Source organism: Engraulis encrasicolus, chromosome 12, assembly GCF_034702125.1.
Source record: "Engraulis encrasicolus isolate BLACKSEA-1 chromosome 12, IST_EnEncr_1.0, whole genome shotgun sequence".
NCBI lineage: Eukaryota > Metazoa > Chordata > Actinopteri > Clupeiformes > Engraulidae > Engraulis > Engraulis encrasicolus.
The window spans coordinates 49,290,212-49,309,388 of NC_085868.1; the positions used below are offsets into that span (position 1 = coordinate 49,290,212).

Sequence of the window (19,177 nt, forward strand, 5' to 3'; positions counted from 1 at the left end):
TGCACGGGGAGGTTTCAGCCAGAACCAGGGGTTTTCTGTTTAGAAGGGCTTGGCTTCTACATAATTAAATATGATCATAAACACACTACATAACAACAAAAGCAAATAAAACCACTAGAATTGGAAACAGTCCTATAACATTCTGTGGGCGGTGGCTAGCCGAGTAAACTAGCCCCACCCGCCAGCGGCCAAAATTATTTTGAGTGGGTCTAGCCTCGGACAATGCCCCAGGCTCTGAAACTGGCGGACCAATCACAACGCAGGAGATTTTTTAAAAATCTTTGTATGCAAAGCGTACAGGGTTTTGAGGGAGTGACGACAAAGCATTGGCCAATAGGCACAGACACGGTTTGAAAATCGATTTCCCATCAACAATCTTCCGATGTCTCATTGATCGGGGCCAGACTAAATATTCACATTTAAAGTTTGGTCAATTTCAACATGCAGTTGTATTGCTCACGCTACCCTTGACTTGTCAGGACCTGGTGATGCCACATTTTTCAGCTCAGCCCTTTCCGAGATATGAGCAATTCTAATGGGGCCAGCGTTTGTTTACATTTTTTAAAAATGAAACATAGGCCAACTCCAAATATTTTCCCAAAAGGTACTGCTGTTTGCTAGTTGTCTGCTGATGTTGTATAACCTTTTGGATGTTTTTGGGAATAAATAAAAATGTTTTTTTGAAATGTAAACAAAGAGCTGCACCCATTACAATGACCAGGATCTCGGAAACGGCTGAAGAAGAAAAAAAAAATCTCAGGCACTGACAAGTCCAGGGTAGTGTGAGCATTACAACTGCATGTTGAAATTGACCAAACTGTCCCTTTAATCTCACATTTAGTCTGGCTTGCCAGGCTAGGCGGTGGCCATCCTGCACAACCTCATTATGTGCCCAGCTCCACTTGTTCCAAATTGTTTATTGCGTAAATACCTTACACAATCCCACACCATGAAAACGTAGTAAATCTGGATATCAACCAAGAAAAAACACATCATTCAGCACTGCTAGAGATGTTATGCATCTGTTCAAATGTCAATCACTTCTTAATAGGGCAACATTCATTACTTGTCCACTAGCCTACTATAGCAGAGGGACAGGATGATGTGCAGCGTCAAGAGAAACCAAATTTGGTTTGACTATTAACAATGTTGTTCTAAAGCTGTCTCTGCTACTATCTCATCTTTCGGATGAAATGGTTACACTAGCTATTAACCACAAATAACAAAAATATGGTCCATTTATCAAGGTGCAGCGATGTGTTTTTTAAAGTACATTTTTTTATTATGATATTAAAAGAAATAATTTCATTAGTGATAACAAATATTTACTTAAAAGTACAAAATAAACCAAATAATAAAGATTGTGTGTAACGTTACAAGGCAATAAAATATCCTCATGGCAATGCAGACACAGCCTTCTGAAGTCTAGCTCCACCCAGCTAGTCCACTTTACACTGCAAACATTGAAAAGTTCCCCAAAGACACTTCAGTTTGCCACTATGAAGGTACTCCTAAAAGTTCTCAGAGGACATGATGCAGTATGTCAGAATTGGTTCTTCTTCTTCTTCAAAAAAAAAAAAAAAGGTTCAGATTAGTACAAGTAGGCCTATGCACATCCCATCTCTCTGAGGCCAGGTGCAGTACAAAGGCGTATCTGACAGTAGAGAGAGAAGAAGCCCGCAACTGTAGCTCGTTTACTCAAGTCATATGAATAAACTTTCAAAGCAGAGCTACTGTGTGCAGATTTCTACTCTTTCTACTCTTGAAAAAGGGTTTTCTTGAAGGTTCCTCAGATTCCAAAGGGTCTTTCAGGAACCCTTCAATTACTGCCGTGGAAGAACCCCAATAGGTTCTCCTAAAAACCTGGAGTTCTCCCAAGAACTTTTAGGTTCCCCCACAACCCACCTGTCGGTTCTTTAAGGGACGTTACCAGTTTTCCAATTCCTATGGGTCTCTAAATGATGTGTAATGAAATCAACCCCAAACTGAACACAACGTGGTCTCCACATTAGCCATGCACACTATTTGATAAATCCATTTACATTTCATGTTTTCCATAAAAATATACAAAACTGTGTTCTATTTTATCAATACAATTCATCCTATATTTATTCTGATTTGTCATGGTTAAATCAGGAATAAACAACACATTTGGTGTGTTTTTGAGATTTGCCATGTCAATGTCATTTCGAAAACATGTCCTACACTATTGACAGCAAATGGCAAAACATTGATTAAACCAAACATTCACCTTAAAAAAAAACTTACTGACACTCTTTAGAAAATGTAAAGAGGGCATGTTATTCTTTTTCACGCCTCAACTTCATTGTTCAAGTGAGACCAAAGAAAAGATGCATTTCACATTCTTAACATTTGGATAATACGATCATGGCTCTGCTAGATTCTCTTCAAAGATTTAGTTCTTTGATCGTCAACTTTTTTTGGGATGATGATTGTACTAAATCAAGCTCAGTCCAGTATTTACGTAACTTGGATCCCTGATGAGTCTTAAAAGACGCCCCTGAGCACTTCATTGGCCCACACAGGCCTTCCTCCACCATCAAACCCAGGAGTGCGTCTTAATATGTGACCTTGCCTCCTCCACTTGCGCTTGTCTCCTCGCCCCGCATCCTGGCCCCTCCTCCGTGGAGAAAACGATAAAGTTTCCCAGCTGTCAGCCTAGCCACAACAACTTTTGAGGGACTGTTTTTCATTCACCATAACAATTGCAAACGAGAAAAAGACTCTACAATTGAGCTTTTGCAAGATATTGAAATATAATGCTGTCGTCAGTGATGTCATCATGACGAGAAGCGAGTGGAGGAGGCAAGTGGAGGAGGCAAGGTCGCATATTAAGATGCACTCCAGGACTAACAAGCCAGTCAGTCATCAATGTTTCTGGATACAACATGACGTTCGTGACACCGCATTTCTGCCAAGTCTGCGCAGTAGGCTACGCTTGCACAATGCAAAAATTACGATGCATTCTGGTTAGAACATTCTTGCAAAGTATGCATGCCCGCTTTGCAGACTGCGCAGAAATGTGCCGTCACCAGCACGCCCCTTTGTCTTCTTCACAGCCCCCAACATGTCACTCACTGGGGGGACAGGACAAGCAGAACTTCAACCTCAGAGGGCTCGAATGGCACAAGACGAAGTTTATGTGATTGACACTGTCAACATTTTTTTTTTTAAATGTGAAAATCTTCTTTTTGTTCACATATTCATGTTCGTATTTTGCTTCCAACATCTAAACGAAAGGGTGAGACAGGAGTAATAACTTGAGGGAGTAAACTTTGCAAGTAGAGGCAGACCAGCACAAAGTCTCTCCTTCCATCCCCTCTGTCAGGTTGGCAATCGCAACTGCAACAAGCTCTTCAACTGCAACAAGCTCTGTGTCTGTCGTGTGTCGCGTGTGATGGAATGTGATCGATGACGATTTCAAAATGGTCAGCTGCTACGTTCTCTCTTCTCCTTGAACATTTGAAACAGGTTTGAGTGAGTGAGGGATGACGACGAGTGAGTGGAGTTGCTACTGTATATTACACGAAGAACAACAGCGGTCTTCCTTGTCCGGCAACGAAGCGTAGTCCATCTGTCTGACGATCTCGGTGAAGAGCTCGTCCACCATGGTCTTGCTCTTGGCCGAGGTCTCCATGAAGGGACAGCCCCACTCCTCGGCCAGCGCCTGGCCCTCATCAGACGACACCTCCCGCTCGTTCTCCAAGTCCACCTTGTTTCCCACCAGGATCACAGGCACCCTCTCATACCTACAGGAGAGAAAGAAGAAAGAAGTCAAACAGCACAGGCAGGGGGCGCTGTGGCCCAGCGCGCTAAGCCCTCACGCTAAGCCCCACATTTGGGCTTGCATGCCCACCCACGGGGACCCCGGTTCGAGTCCGGCCGTGCTCATTTCCCAATCCTCCCCTGTCTCTCTGTCCCATTCGCTTCCTGTCACCATCTTCAACTGTCCTGTCAAATAAAGGCATAAAAGCCCCTAAAAATATATTTAAAAAAAAAAAAAAACAGTACAGGCAAAGCAGGGGTGAGTTTCTGGAAAGCGTAGTTGCTAACTAAGTGAGCTACTTCGTTGGTTGCAATGCATTTTCCCATTGGCAACTACCGAAGTTGCTAACAGGCTAACAACTTCTCTTTTGAGAAACTCACCCCAGGTCAAGGAGAGCATGAAGGTATAGAGTACTGTATGTCAATTGTTTAGTTCATTTCCAGAATGTATGTTGCCTGTTTACAAATGTTTTTCATGTTTATTTATCATCACCACACACCATCAGATTCTAAGTATTCATTATGACTTGGTGATGTATGCGCTTTTCATACATGAACAGGTGGATCTTCTCCATGTCCACCATTTTGAATCACTAATCTCTGACAGGCACATAGAGGTAGAATACGTTCGTGACGGCACATTTCTGAGCGGTCTGTGCGCAATGCAAAATTAGGGTGCATTCTGCATCCTGCAAAACAATGGAGATTAATATTCTGTAAATATATACAGACAAAAACAAACAAACAAACAAACAAACAATGCAATTCCAATGTCTTTGGGTCTGGAGTCCGGTCTTTGCTTGCTTGGGGGCATGACAAGGTGCTACAACATCCCATAATAGGCCGCCTTGTTACCTGATGGCCCTTCATCACAGGCCAACCCTCTCTGAATCACAGATATCGATCTGTCAGAGCCAAGAGAAGGAGGAAGGAGGAGGGGGGGCGTTAGCCTGTGAAAAATGAACCTCTTTAGGATATTTTTCTGACCACACACGCACACATGCACACACACACACACACACACACACACACACACACACACACACACACACACACACACACACACACACAAGCTGAGTCATCATGGTTGAGGGATGGTGAGAGGGAGAATGCAGGCTGGCTGGGGGCAACTGGAGAAATGTCCATTTCACTTTGCATAGCCTAAGGGAATGGATGGATTGACTTTCTCAAAATAAATAGGCCTATCTAGTATGTAAGTAGACAGCATTTCTATCATAAATTCATAAATTGATACAGACCAGTTACAAGTTTATGTTGATTGGTGTAATCAATATTTCATTAATTCACTCTCTGAAATTTGGATTAAGCATGTATGCATACAGCTTCGTTCTCGCTGGAGAACGAACTTCTCATGATCATACCGCTCTCGCAAGAGAGTGGCTGTCCACGCGGTGGACCAATCATCAAAGTGCTTCACGGGGTCAGCGGACCACTGCACTCGAGAAGCTGAGAGATTACATGTCGTATTTGGCAAGGTCGCTGGCAGTGGTGCTGAAGTACTGCCATGGCCGAGAAATGTCTATGCAGTAAACTTTCTCGAGCTCGGGAGTACAGGGCGCCACTGAGAGCTCGGGTAGTAGAAGTAACGCACAGTGTTCCATACAGCGCCACCTCACAGAATGGCGTTTCCGCAATCAAAACAATGCCATTCGGTGTGATGGCAACCATCACACGTATTGAATGGCTCATGTGAAAGAGGAGGTTGTCGTCTTCAAAATAAGACCACATCGACTTACAGTGGAGCATTGTGGTTAATGTATGGATTGATTATTTGTGCCAAGTGCCGGTTAGCCATGAGCCGCTAGCTTCCGTCGGCCTGAACAAATAAGTAACAGTATTCCGTACATCTGATTTACCTTAAAATGCTGCATTAGCAATGGTTTTCATGCAATTATAATGTTGGTGTGTTTGTTTGTTGTCAAACTATCCCTTCAAAACAGAGTTTGAATGACTACAACACGGTAAAGATGACTTTGAAAGCAACATGCATGCTAGCCGGAAGTAGCTTGTTGCAACCTTGTTGCAACAAGCTACATTGCAGCCAAGAACGGCACTTTCATACGCGGTTGCTATGCTATTTTACCGTGTTATATTCACTTAAACTCTTCATGGAAGGAATAACAATTAGTTTAGCACTTCACAAACACATACACATTAGATCGGTCATGAAAACCATTGGTAGTGCACGGTTTTAATGTAATGAAGTTGTACGGAGTACTGTTACTTATTTGGTGAGATGTGTTCGGAATACTGTTACCTATTTGATTTAATCAATCAACCCATACATTAACCACCGCAATTCTAGTTGGTCTTATTTTGAAGACGACAACCTCCTCTTTCAAATAAGCTATACAAAAGGTGTGATGGTTGTCATTACACTGAACAGTTTATTTTAATCGCGAAAACAGCATTCTGCGAGGAGGCGCTGTACAGAACACCGTGCGTTGCTTCTATCTGTGCCCGCAGATATCTGCGAGCTCTGAGCAGACACCCCCCGGCGGATGGTGGTTGGAGAGCAAAGGAGCGAGGTGAACTAAGAGGAAGCAAGGGGCACTGTGGCACAGCGCGCTAAGCCCCCCACATTTGGGCTTGCATGCCCACAGGGACTATCTCTCCCTGTCTTTCCTGTCATCTCTCATACTGTCCTGTAATAACAAAGGCCAAAAACGGCCAGGACATTCCATAGTAAACTAAGTTAAAGTCCTCTTTTTCTGAAAACTTTTTCAGTTTAAGAAAAATTCGTCAAAAGTTATTTAGAAAATGCCAGGGGTTTACACACTTCACTGTGGATGTCATCCTACTCCTTGCTAAATATGGCGCAGTACTGGTGCACGAGCATAGGTGCCAGAGAGGGGGATGCAATGCTGGTGTATTTGCATCCCCACTTTTGGGGTCCCCAAATGAGTCTTTCTCACATAGAGGTAGAAAATAACACTAGAGGACACAGCAATTTGCGACAGCACTGGGAAATGGCAGCTGGAGCTTCCCAACTTCCGTAGGTAGTGTAGGTACTTTCAGGCAATGCAATTCAATGGAGAACACGCCCACCCCTGTCAAGAAATTAACTAAAACTGTGTAAATATGAAGTAACACTTTAATCAAAGACCAGATTTGAAATGTCAGGCTAAATATCTACTTAAATCATATGAGTCGATAAAATACATTTAAAATGAATGAAAAATGAACGAAATAACAGTCGAGTGGCTCCCCCAGCTGTGATCCGGTTCCCATCGTTCACTTCAGGGAGCCGTTCAAAAGAACCGGCTCGTTAGTGAACGACACACCTCTATCCTCTAGCCTCGTGCACAAGGGCGCAGGAAGGACTTTTAAAGTGGTGGTGCAATTTTTCCTTCATTCTTCATTTCTTAACAATGTTACTGCTGCTGCACTGCACTCATTTGTCTGCAGTAAAAGTTGAGAAAGCATAGAGGTAGAAAATAACACTTGAGAGGACCCCGCCCCCTTTTTACGGCAATCTGTAGCGGCCATTATCTGTAGGTAGATCAGAGAAAGGGAAATTAATGGAGAACGAGGCTCACCTCTGTCAAAAATGGCTTAATCATGTGAAAATGTCCATCATCACACTATACAAGAACAATAGTTGAAGTGTGTTGCTAACTATGGTCATAAAATATATTATTTGATTTGTAGCCCCTTAATGCGCGCCGTACCTCCAGAGGCACGCTGTAATAGTCATTGAAATGTAACTACCATAGCACTACAATACTATGACACAACACAGGCCCTTTAGTAATGCACCACGACTTGGTCATTACCATGCTAACAAATGTATAAAGCCGCGTCTTGTGAACTCGACCAGAGTAAATCAATTTGGGAAAAAACACAATTGTTTGCCTTAAAGAGTCTTTATAAGCAGGAGAGTAATCAGTTGTTGTTTGGACAAAATTACCTTGAGGTGGAGTCAAAATATTACATTAAACACTGAATAAATCATTTTAAAAAGAGCCAAAAGAGCCAGTTTTTTGAACGGCTCTTTGAAAGGAACGAGCCACTAAGTTCCGGATCCCGCTAAAGAGCCATAAATCCCATCTCTACTAGAGAATCTGTAGGCCAGGGCTATTCAATTGGAGGCCCGAGGGCCACATGCGGCCCAGATGCAGTCCACATGCGGCCCAGACATGGCCCCCAACTGAAGCAGTATACATTTCAGTTTTGTTACTGCAGTACAACACATTATTTGCTTGTGAATCTTCTGCTTGTCTTATACATTCACATTCAATGTGGTTAAGTTTTAGGTTAGAGGAACATGTTTAAAATTTGTTTGTGGGCTACTGATTTTAAGTGTCATTCAGTGGTCGTGATGTCTGAAAATGTGTGGCCCGACTGCAGTCCTTGCTTTCGAAATGTGGCCCAGATGAAATTCTAATTGAATAGCCCTGCTGTAGGCCTTCAGCCGGTGAAGTGTGAAGTACGTATGTGGGATGCAAGTGCCACACACCAAATGCCGCCTGACAGCAAAGTGGGGAGGTATCTGGGGTGCGTTTCTCGAAAGTGCAGTCGTTAGCCAGTTAGCAACTTGGGCAGTTGTCAATGGGAAATTGCATTGCAAGCAACAAAGTAGCTAATCCAGTTAGCAACTAGGGTTTTGAGAAATGCACCCCAAGCTGGGGAAAGGGAATGTGGCTCCATAAATGACACACTTTATTTGATAGGACAGTCTGAGATGGTGACAGGAAGCGAGTGGGACAGAGAGACGGGGTGGGATCGGGAAATGACCATGCTGCTAGACTACTACTACGACATTACACTATTGTAATACATTAAAACTTGGCCATTGTTATTTTGGTGGTAACAGTATAAGAACAAGGGCCATGTCTTAGTGCATTGAAATGCATAATGTCAGTGTCATTATTAATGCAGGCCCGTTAAGACAGCACTGACACGGTTTACGCTTCCTACTGTCAGCATAGGGCAGCGATTCTCAAACTGTGGGCTGCGGCTCACTAGTGGGCCTTGAAACAGAGATTGTAATAGGTTGCTATGGGCACCTAACATGACCAGGATCCGGTCTGCCTAAAGGGGCGTGTCATAATGCTCCTAGCATTGAATAGAACAGTCCTTAGGTCTGCCTAGGTCTGCCTAAAGGGGGATTTCCCCCCTCCCCCTTGCAATAATAGAACCCAGAAACAATGGGCCAATGGAACCTCTCTCTCTCTACTCTCTCTGCTTGAAAGCTCTCCAAGTGGGCCTTGAAACCATTTCCTAAAAAATCAAATTATTCAAATATCAAGGTATTTGTGTGTGTGTGTGTGTGTGTGTGTGTTGCTGTTGGATATTGATTTGACCTGTATCGTTTACTGGGTCAGAAGCGGGCCGTGCAAACATTTGTGAACATTTCAAGTGGGCCCCAAGGAGGACTAGGTTGGGAACCCCTGGTACTGTATATAGGGCAGTGTTTCTCAACCTATGGGTCGGGACCCCCCTTATGGGTCGCCAAAGATCCACAGAGGGCGGAGCCCTCTTGATTTTAAGGGGTTTCATTTTAAATATATATAGCCCATGTTGAATAAAAGACAAATGCATAGACGCAACAAATTGTAAGTGCTACATTAAACATTTATTCTATATTTGACGAAAGACAAATTGAGGAATAAAATAACTAAAATAAGTTTTCGCAGGAAACGGAGGGCATATTTGTGACTCTGTCTTGTGCGGGCGCTCGCGTGGTTGGGTCACCAAAGCTTACAATAGTAAAAACATGGGTCCCTTAAGAAAAAGGTTGGGAACCACTGGCCTATAGGGGACAGTAGCCTACTGATGGCAGCGGAGGGGGAAGGGGGAGGGGGAAGGGGGAGGGGGAGGGGGATCTGCTGAGGGACTGGACTGGGATCTAGCACAGATGACCTCACACTTGGATCTCTTCCTCTCCACTTCCCTTTTCCCATGAACATGGTTGCCAAGAGTGCCTGGTGGCTTTAGGTTGTAGTAGTAGTGAGCTCATGCTTTAGGGTTACAGTCAGCTAATGCAGTCCTGATGTTGCCCTGGCTCACAAGTCACAACTAAAGGAAATTCCACTACGTTTTGGTGAGTGTGCAAAACTCAACTCAGTATGGTGCATTTATGGTTTGCTGTCTCAGCACAGCAGTAAAAGCCTGTCTGTGTGGGAGGGAGGCGTACTATAGACTACTGTACTGTACTGTGCACAGCTAGAGACCTACAAAGTGGAGCATGACACGGGAGTGGATTTTCACTCCTGTCCCATCCCGATCCCCGAACAAAAATCCCATCCCGTCCCATCCCGGGCTGCAGTAAAAATCCTTTCCACTCCTGTAAGAATGTCTGGTAACACTTTATTTTAGGGATACATCTATTAGCACTAATACATACAATGTGCCTGTATAAGTAGCTTGTAAGGCATGTACAAAGCAAAATCAAACATTTGTTAGGTATGTATTCGCAAATGTCTTGTTCATGCACAATAAGGGATTTATTACCAATTTAACCTTAGTAAGGACCTAGTAGGCCTTAGCGTGCTTAGTACATGCTTTACAAGTTACTTATGCAGGCATTAACATTGTATGTATTAGTGCTAACACAAATCCCAACTACGGTGAAGTTGGGACGTTTGGTAAACTAAGAATAAAATCAAAATTCTATCATTTTCAAAACATTCAATACAATCGTTAGATGGAGAATATTAAAAACATGACAACATAGCGAGTGTTAAAACCAAGAAAAAATATTGTTTTAGGGGACATACTCATTTCTAATTTGATAACTGCAATACGTCTCAAATAAGTTGGGACGTTGATCAGTGAAATGTTAAAAAAATCCAAATAAAATAAAAACAACAAGGAAGAACATTTCAAAATGAATTGTACTGATGAACAATTTGAGTGTCCAGGTATAAGACAATCACAGAGAGGATGAGTCACTCAGAATTAAAGATGCAGAGGGAACAATTACTATAGTTATTACATAACGTTTTGAATTCCCTTGATTTACCGTGATTGAGTGTATATATGACATATTTTTGTCATCAAAATCATTGTATAGGTTCAAGACATCATGAACTATATATTGACTGTAGTTTCAATCTAGCACTCCGAGAATTACAGCTAGTGAAATTTGACCATATTAAGGATGCTTCATGTGTGCAAATGATAGAGGGGTTTAACATTCCCCTATCCACCCAAGCTCACTTGAAATAGACCCAGAAGACATGGGCAACTGTCCTTTGCTTACAGAAGTCAGCAGAAGTTGCAGAAGTCAATTCTTTTTGAAAATAATAGAGTCTTGCACATCCTGTGCTACAGTGAAAATTGACCACGCGACTTGTGTTAGTGCTAACTTCAAAAGTCAACCTCCATGATGGCGTGGGGGTGCAGTAGTACATTGGTTAAGCTGTTCTAACTCACCTGTAGAATTGAATACAGTACTGAATGAAATAAATGGGTTTTAAACAGCATGAAAAGCCACTCGTGCATTATATTTTGAAGGGAGATCTTCGATTACTGCCACATAGTAAGGACAAATTGCATTCTCTACTATGTTTTAACAGTTTAACTCCAACATAAGGACCAGCAGGACATAAAATGGCTGGCTTTTGGTCAATACCTGTCACACTGTAAGCACTACAGAAAGGAAAACATTGCAAAACATGACAAGGAATACACCTACCATTTAAGTTGTTGAAATTCTGTCCAAGATAGGAATCAACCCTGTTTTTAGATAAAATCATCTCACCGGTTAATGCTATTAACTGTTAAGAGTTGTCCTTTGTTTTGTTTTTAGTCTTCCTCGACATTTGCTGCCTTTTATTGTCCCCGTCCCAACTCTTTTGAGACACGTTGGATTTACATATTCATGAATATCCCCCAAAACAATAATTTTGGTCAGTTTTGATGGCTGATATGTTTTCTTTGTACCGTTCTCCAACTAATGTCAGAACCAGACTTTTTGAAAATGGCAGTATTTTTTATTTGTTTTTATTCACAATTAGCCTTGCGTCCCAACTTCTATGGAGTCGGGGTTTGTAGATGTATCCCTAAAATTAAGTGTTACCTAATGTCTCCCATTCCCACTAAAACTCATTCATTTTCGTTCATTTTTTGTTGTTGTTTTTTCGACTTTATTTGATAGGACAGTGTGAGAGGTGGACAGGAATCGAATTGGGAGAGAGACGGGGAGGGGTCGGCAAGGGACCCGGGCCGGGAATCAAACCCCGGTCAGCCACATGGCAGGCGAGTGCCTTACCGGTTGGCAACGGCAGGGCCCATTTTTGTTAATTTTTATTCCCGCTACTGCCCACTCCCATTCATCTTTATTCCTGCTCCTGCCCGCTCCAGTTCATCTTTAAAATTTTGACACGCACGGGAATCCCCCAAAAATGTCATCCTCTACTACAAAGTACCTCTAGGCTACTAGAGAAGACTTAGCTCATGTGCTGGCATGCACACGTGCACATGCGCGTACGTACACGCATACCCATACACATACATGTACACATAAACGTACAGGGCCACTGACAGCTTTGACTGCTCTTGTCTCTCTCTCTGTCTTACACACACACACACAGACACACAGACACACACACACACACACACACACTGCTGGCTTTATACAAAATGTATATTGTAATATTTTTTGTCTATTTGTCAATTGTCAATAAGCATGAGCTATACATGTAATATATGTGTAAGGACATATGTAATGTCTTGTGTGTTATGTCTTCTGTATTTATGTATGTATGTATGTTACTGGACACCTTCATTTCCCCCTGGGATCAATAAATGATACTCTACTCTACTCTCTAATTGGGCTTCTACAGAAATGCATGATATCATCTATCCATTTCATGGTGTCCCATGCTTGTTGTCCATTTCTACTCTGAGCTTACATTTTGTCCATTTCTACGGTAAGCTTATAATGCACAGTTCACACACTGCCCACCACGCCAGAGCCAGGCAAAAGGCAGGAGGGGGGAGGGGGCATGGTGCGTTGGGGGGGGGGGGGGGGGGGGGGGGGGGGAGGGGGGGGGGGGGGGGGGGGGTGGGGTGTGGGGGGGGGGGGGGGGGAGCACTTCCTGACCTGCCTGGAATGAGGACACTACGCAATGCTGACGTCAGACTACTCTCTTCTCTTCTCTTCTCTTCTCCATGAGGACTTCTCATGTCTGCTGGCCAGACCACGCAACTCCACATACCAGGCCCTGGGAATGCCTCATTTAAACACTCACAGTGTGAGAGAGGGAGAGAGAGAGAGAGACAGAGAGACAGATACACGGAGAGACAGAGAGAGCGAGCAAGCAAGAGAGAGAGAGAGATACAGAGAGAGAAGTAGTAGTAGAAGAAGAAGAAGAAGAAGAAGAAATAAACAGCCAACATGGAAAAACCATCAAGTCTCCTCTCCTCCGATGAGAGGCTGATGCCAGTAATAGTTAAAGAATCCAGAGCTGATAGTGCTCTTCTGAGACACGCAACGCACATTCCATTCTTCAGCTGGACTCCAGTCCAGTAGACGTGGCCTACTGTAGCAATTAGAGATGTACCACGGCAGGATAATAGGGGTTTTCACAGGATCCGGATCCGGCAGGATCTTAAGCAGTGGATCCGGTATCCGGCAGTTACCTAAAAATCAGGATCTGGTGCATCTCTAGTTTTTACGTAGCCTAGGCTTTTCAGTCAGTCTTTCACAACCCCAATCACTGCATGGAGTGAAAGCCCTTTGGAAGTGGCTGTTGCAGGCATTGGCAGCAAGCCAATGAGTCTAAAAAATTGTTTGAGTCAACGTAATAAAAAGGGCCCATGTGTGCGAGTAGACTATTTGTTTCAACCCTTTCGTAGGATCCGGTATCCGGTTCTGGATCCGGCAGGATCTTAAGCAGTGGATCCGGTATCCGGCAGGATCCTAAAAATCAGGATCTGGTGCATCTCTAGTAGCAATGATAAAAAAACAATGGATGCTGCAGAGCAAACGAGACACATGAAGGTGAACCAAGAAGCAAGCCACATCTGGCTCCACATATGGAACATATACTGTACAGTATTCATGCAACTCTTGTGATCTTGCTACTCTCTCTAGGTCGTCCTCAGACGAGCCTTCCATCGTTGCTTCCAGTCATCCCGATTCTCCATCTTTTCAATTCGCTGGTAGTCTGGGTTCCTGCATGTGTCCTTCTTGAGTATGTCCACATGTTAGTGTGGGACGTCCTCTTAACTCTCTTACGCTCTCTTACTCACTTGTAGGAAAATGATCACAAGGAAGGTGCATAGGTGCACAGAGTTCCTAAGAAGCATGTATTAATTACAGATGCCTGCTGTTGTATTTCAATTGCTACGTTTACATGAGACATTTAATTCAGAATTAACTCACCTTCAATTCTGAATAAAGCTTCATTCCACTTTGAAAACGTCATGTAAACACTTATCAATTCAGAATGAAATGAAAGACCAAAGTAAACTCGACGGAACTATTTAATTCTGAATTACTAATTCCGAATTAAAAACGGCATGTAAACGTAGCCATTGAAGGTGAGGAGGCAGCCATGGCCTAATGGAGGTGGTCTGAAGGTCAGAGGGTTGCAGGTTCGAATCCCACCCTTACCTCTCCCTACACCTCCATCATGGCTGAAGTGCCCTTCAGCAAGGCACCTAATCCCTCACTGCTCCAGGGACTGTAACCAATACCGCATAAATAACTGTAAATTGCCTTGGACAAAAGCATCTGCTAAGTGTAATGTAAAGGTATCAGGAAGCTGTTCTTGGGACAGAATGTTGCAGGTTTGAAACTCACGTGGCCGATAGAAAGATCTTCACTCCTTCATGGTTGGAGAGCCCTTGAGCAAAGCACCTGTGTGGTACATTGCATCCAAGGACTGTACCCATAGAATGTTCTATCTACTCTCTATGAGTGTACCTAATAACCCATAGGCCTAACATCTGTAAGTCACTAAAGATACACTCGTCAGAATTGTAATGTAAAGTCATGCAAAGGTACACCAGAACTCATTTAACTTTCAAGCATCTGTGGCCTAGGGAAGTAACCCCATCCTCTCACATCTTCTCTGCTATGCATGTGAACACGGACTGTTTAAGCTGATTTGGAGAGAGCTCTCCATAGTTATTTGTCTGGAATACAGTCTTATCCAACAACGACCAGAGCTTTTGGATGGCATTGCAACACTGCCCTAACAGCCAGACGTAGTGTGTGTGTGTGTGTGTGTGTGTGTGTGTGTGTGTGTGTGTGTGTGTGTGTGTGTGTGTGTGTGTGTGTGTGTGTGTGTGTGTGTGTGTGTGTGTGTGTGTGTGTGTGTGTGTGTGTGTGTGTGTGTGTGTGTGTGTGTGTCAGAGCAGGAGTGTGTGGCATTTGTGTCCTCTTGACACACCTTGGTACCCCCACCACTCACCTTTTCACTCTGATGATCTGATCTCTCATTGGTTTGATGTCTTGAAAGCTCTGCTGGTTCACGAGGCTGTAGACGAGGATGAAGCCCTGGCCGTTCTTGATGTACAGGTCCCGCATAGAGGCGAACTGCTCCGTCCCGGCCGTGTCGAGGATCTCCAGTACGGACGGGGAGGAATCCACCTCGATCTCCTTGCGGTAAAAATCCTCGATTGTCGGGTCGTACTTCTCTATGAAGGTCCCGGTCACAAACTGCACGGTCAGGGCGGACTTCCCCACTCCACCGCTGCCCAGCACCACGACTTTGTACTCGCGCATCGCTGCCTCGGTGCCTTTAACGTCAAATTAAAAACGCGTAAAACGCTAATGGCGCTAAGCGCGCAATGGATATCGCGGGCATGAATAACACTGAAAAGCGTGTCGCAGTGCAACACAAAACTTGCATTCCATCTTATAATAACGGCACGACAGCGGCTCGGGCATGGCTGGTTGTGGTTACAAATCCAGCTGCAGAAAACAAATAAATAAGCCGCACACAATGGTCCGTCGGTATCGGCATCGCCTGGACTTCATTGAAGAAATTGACTACAGAAAGAGCTGATGCGAAGTAAGACAGCGCCCACGAGCATGTACAGAAAAATGTAGGCTATGTATGTTTGTCAGTCTGCTAAGTATGACAGACTGACAAACGATATTTCACTATTAAAATCAACACAGAGCTAAAACGAGGCTATAAACTTGCACCCTCTCATAACATCCGCTCCTCTTTCAATTCGGCGAGGTATCCACCGTTTCAGCATAACGCAACGCTGGATAAATGCATGCTCTTCCACCTCAAGGCGACAAAAACAATACTTCCCCTACAATCCGCATCTTTAGGTCCTTCTTCTCCTCGCCCACCTCTCTCCAACGACTACATCCGTGGTCGCCATAGAGTCGGGTGGAGACAGACTGACGCGTAAACGCCACTCTCCACTCGGCTTCCGTACCATCATATTAGAGATGTCTGCGCGGCTGCGGCCTACTGTACATATCTTATTATGCCCGGGCCAATGTATTTCCTCCAGAGAACAAACATGTGATGCCTGCCAAGTCAAAGTCCTTGATATTCATAACACCAAATCAGGCCTTTATCACTTAACAGAGGCTACTAAAACTAAAGATTCGGAAATTAAAAAGGTAGCCTTTAGGAAATAAAGCATGTAACATTTTATTTCTTCTACTGTCATTACATCCCATATATATATGTCCTCAATGTAGACTACAATATAGGCCTATAGCCTACTTACTAGCCTATAAAAGTTTTTCAACAATACTTCCGCAATATAAAGTACAGATTAATGCCCAAATGTTTGCTGGGGGCTGTATGTAACATGCCCATGGTGACTTATGTTGAATTTCCAAATGAATTGTTTTGCCTATATGGATGGTGGCATCTTCTGAACTGTAACCAATAGGCCGACAAGCTGTTGTTTGGGAATATGGCCAAGGATGAGGGGGAAGTAGGCTACCATCAGCCTGGATGCTGTATCCATGGTAACCGGGTACCGCCACCTGAGATGCGCATAGCACCAACTTGGACCATTTTAAATCCACTGCACCTCCATACTAGGCTGTCCTTGGCATCCATAACATTCTGCCCAATTCAAATTTCTCTCCACAGATGAAATGACTATGACAGTATGGTATTTTAAGACAAGGTTGCCTCCATATATGGCTGCTATATTTGAGTAAGGCACCTAACCCTACACTGCTGAAACACATTTAAGGAACATTTCAACATGCAGTTGTAGGCTATTACTCACCCTGCCCTTGTCAGCATCCAGCAACATTATTACAGTACATTACATTACATCCAGTGCCTAATTTGTCAAGCGGGAGGTCCTGGAGCCCAGAGGATGGATGGCTCCCCCCCAAGGGAAGGGGGATCTGTGATGTATTTCCATGAGGTTCCATCTAAGGTTCCGGAGCTCTCGTCTGAGGTTCCGGAGCTAGATCCCCCTTGCTCCCCCTCAAATTAAGCACTGATTACATCTGTCAGACGCTTTATAACCAAAGCGACTTTCAAGAGAGGACATAATCATAGCCAACATCACTAGCAAATACAAAGTGCACAGGATATACAAAACAACAAGTGCAAATGCAAAGACTGGTTTGTTTGTTTTTTGTTTGTTTGTTTTTTTTAAGTAGAGTACACATACACATACATACATACATACACATCATGTCAAGAGTCTGGCCTGGGGCTAGGTCAGCTCAAACATTAGTCTAGTACAGTGGTTCCCAACCTTTTTCTTCAGGGACCCATGTTTTCACTATTGTAAGCTTTGGTGACCCAGCGCCCGCATGAGAGGAAGTCACTTGATACGCTCTGTTTCCTCTGAAAACTCATTTTAGTCATCATTTTATTCCTCAATTCGTCTTTGTTCAAAAACAGAATAAATGTTTAATGCACTTAAATTTTGTTGCTTCTATGCATTTGTCATTTATTCAACATTTGGTATTAAAATTAAACCCCTTAAAACTCAAGAGGGCTCCGCGATCCCCTGTGGATCTTTGGCGACCCATAAGGGGGGTCCCGACCCATAGGTTGGGAACCACTGGTCTAGTAGATACTCACAAAAGAGGAGAGTCTTCACTTGCTTCTTGAAGGCTGCAAGAGATGTGCTTAGTTTTGCTGCCTCTGGGAGACTGTTCCACCACTTGGGTACAACAACAGAGAACAGTCTTGACTGGGAGTACCTAGAGCGACTGGATGGCAGAGCCAGACTGCTTGTGCTGGAGGAGTGCAGTTCTCTTCCAGTAAAATATGGTTTTAGTAAGTCCTTCAGATAAGCTGGGGCCGTTCCTGTGATGGTTTTGAATGTAGGCAAGGGTCCAGGCCTTGTGCTTGATCCGGGCGGCGATCGGTAGCCAGTGCAACTCAATAAAAGGAGTAACATGGGTCCTTTTGGGTTGATTGAATATCAACCGTGCCGCCGCATTCAGCAACATGGTTAAACATGGCAGCCCTTTCTGAGATCTTAGCCAAATTGCAGAGTGTGGCGTGGGATGTTACTTAACCTCCCTCCCAAAGCCTCAATACAGTATTGCTAGTGCTGACCTATTGAACCGGTATCATACTGTGACTCCCATACCCAAACTGGAGCATTGACTGGCCGGTGGCGGGTTCGAGCCCCGAGTGGGGGACTGCGCAGGAACTTAGTCCTACTCCAAATATCATCCCAGACGTTCTCCTACATCAGCAGACAGCTCACAACACAGCAATAGCTTTTTGGACGATATTTGGAGTGATTTTGAAAAATGTCAACAAACGGACCTGCCGAGGCCAACCGGTAGGGCACTCGCCCGCCATGCGGCTGACCCAGGTTCGATTCGCGGCCCGGGTCCTTTGCCGACCCCCTCCCCGTCTCTCTTCCAATTCGCTTCCTGTCCACCTCTCACACTGTCCTATCAAATAAAGTAAAACAAATTACCAAAACAAATCTTTAAAAAAAGACAAATGTCAACCAACATGTCTCCATTAGAACGCCTGGATCTCAGAAAAGGCTGAACAAAGAAATGCCATGCCATTGGCTACTGACAAATCACAGGAAGTGCGAGCAATACAACTACATATTAAAACTGACATCAATTGGGAATGTGTGTGTGTGTGTGTGTGTGGGTGGGTGTGAGTGTGTGTGTGTGTGAACTGCTGTAAGGCTGATTGCTGCACTCAAAGGTGTTCTATATGTTTTACTGTAATGTATAGTAATGTGTATAATGTAAAATGTATAGTGTACAATAATGTGTAATTTGTGTTTGTGTATGTTTTGTATTTGTGTAAGCTGACAGACAGCATTCATTTCCTTCTGGATTAATAAAATTAATAAAAAATATTAATGAAAAAAAAAAAAATTGCTCTATATAAGCCCAACTGGGAAACTCCAACTCCTATTGTCATTGTGACACAGCACTCCACAGCATACAATGAAATTGCATTTATGTCTCACCCGTGGAAGGGGG

The 19,177-nt window shown here is 43.8% G+C and overlaps 1 protein-coding gene across 1 annotated transcript; it reads right to left on the reverse strand.

Moving 5' to 3' along the window:
• Nucleotides 1–1,353: 1,353 nt before the first annotated feature.
• LOC134459881 (ras-related protein Rap-2a-like) lies at nt 1,354–16,090 on the reverse strand. Its single transcript, XM_063212370.1, has 2 exons — nt 15,177–16,090; nt 1,354–3,770 (listed from the first exon to the last, which is right to left on the reverse strand). The coding sequence occupies exons 1-2, from the start codon at nt 15,488–15,490 to the stop codon at nt 3,533–3,535; spliced, it is 552 nt and encodes a 183-aa protein (XP_063068440.1). The 5' UTR covers nt 15,491–16,090; the 3' UTR covers nt 1,354–3,532.
• Between the last annotated feature and the right edge of the window lie 3,087 nt (nt 16,091–19,177).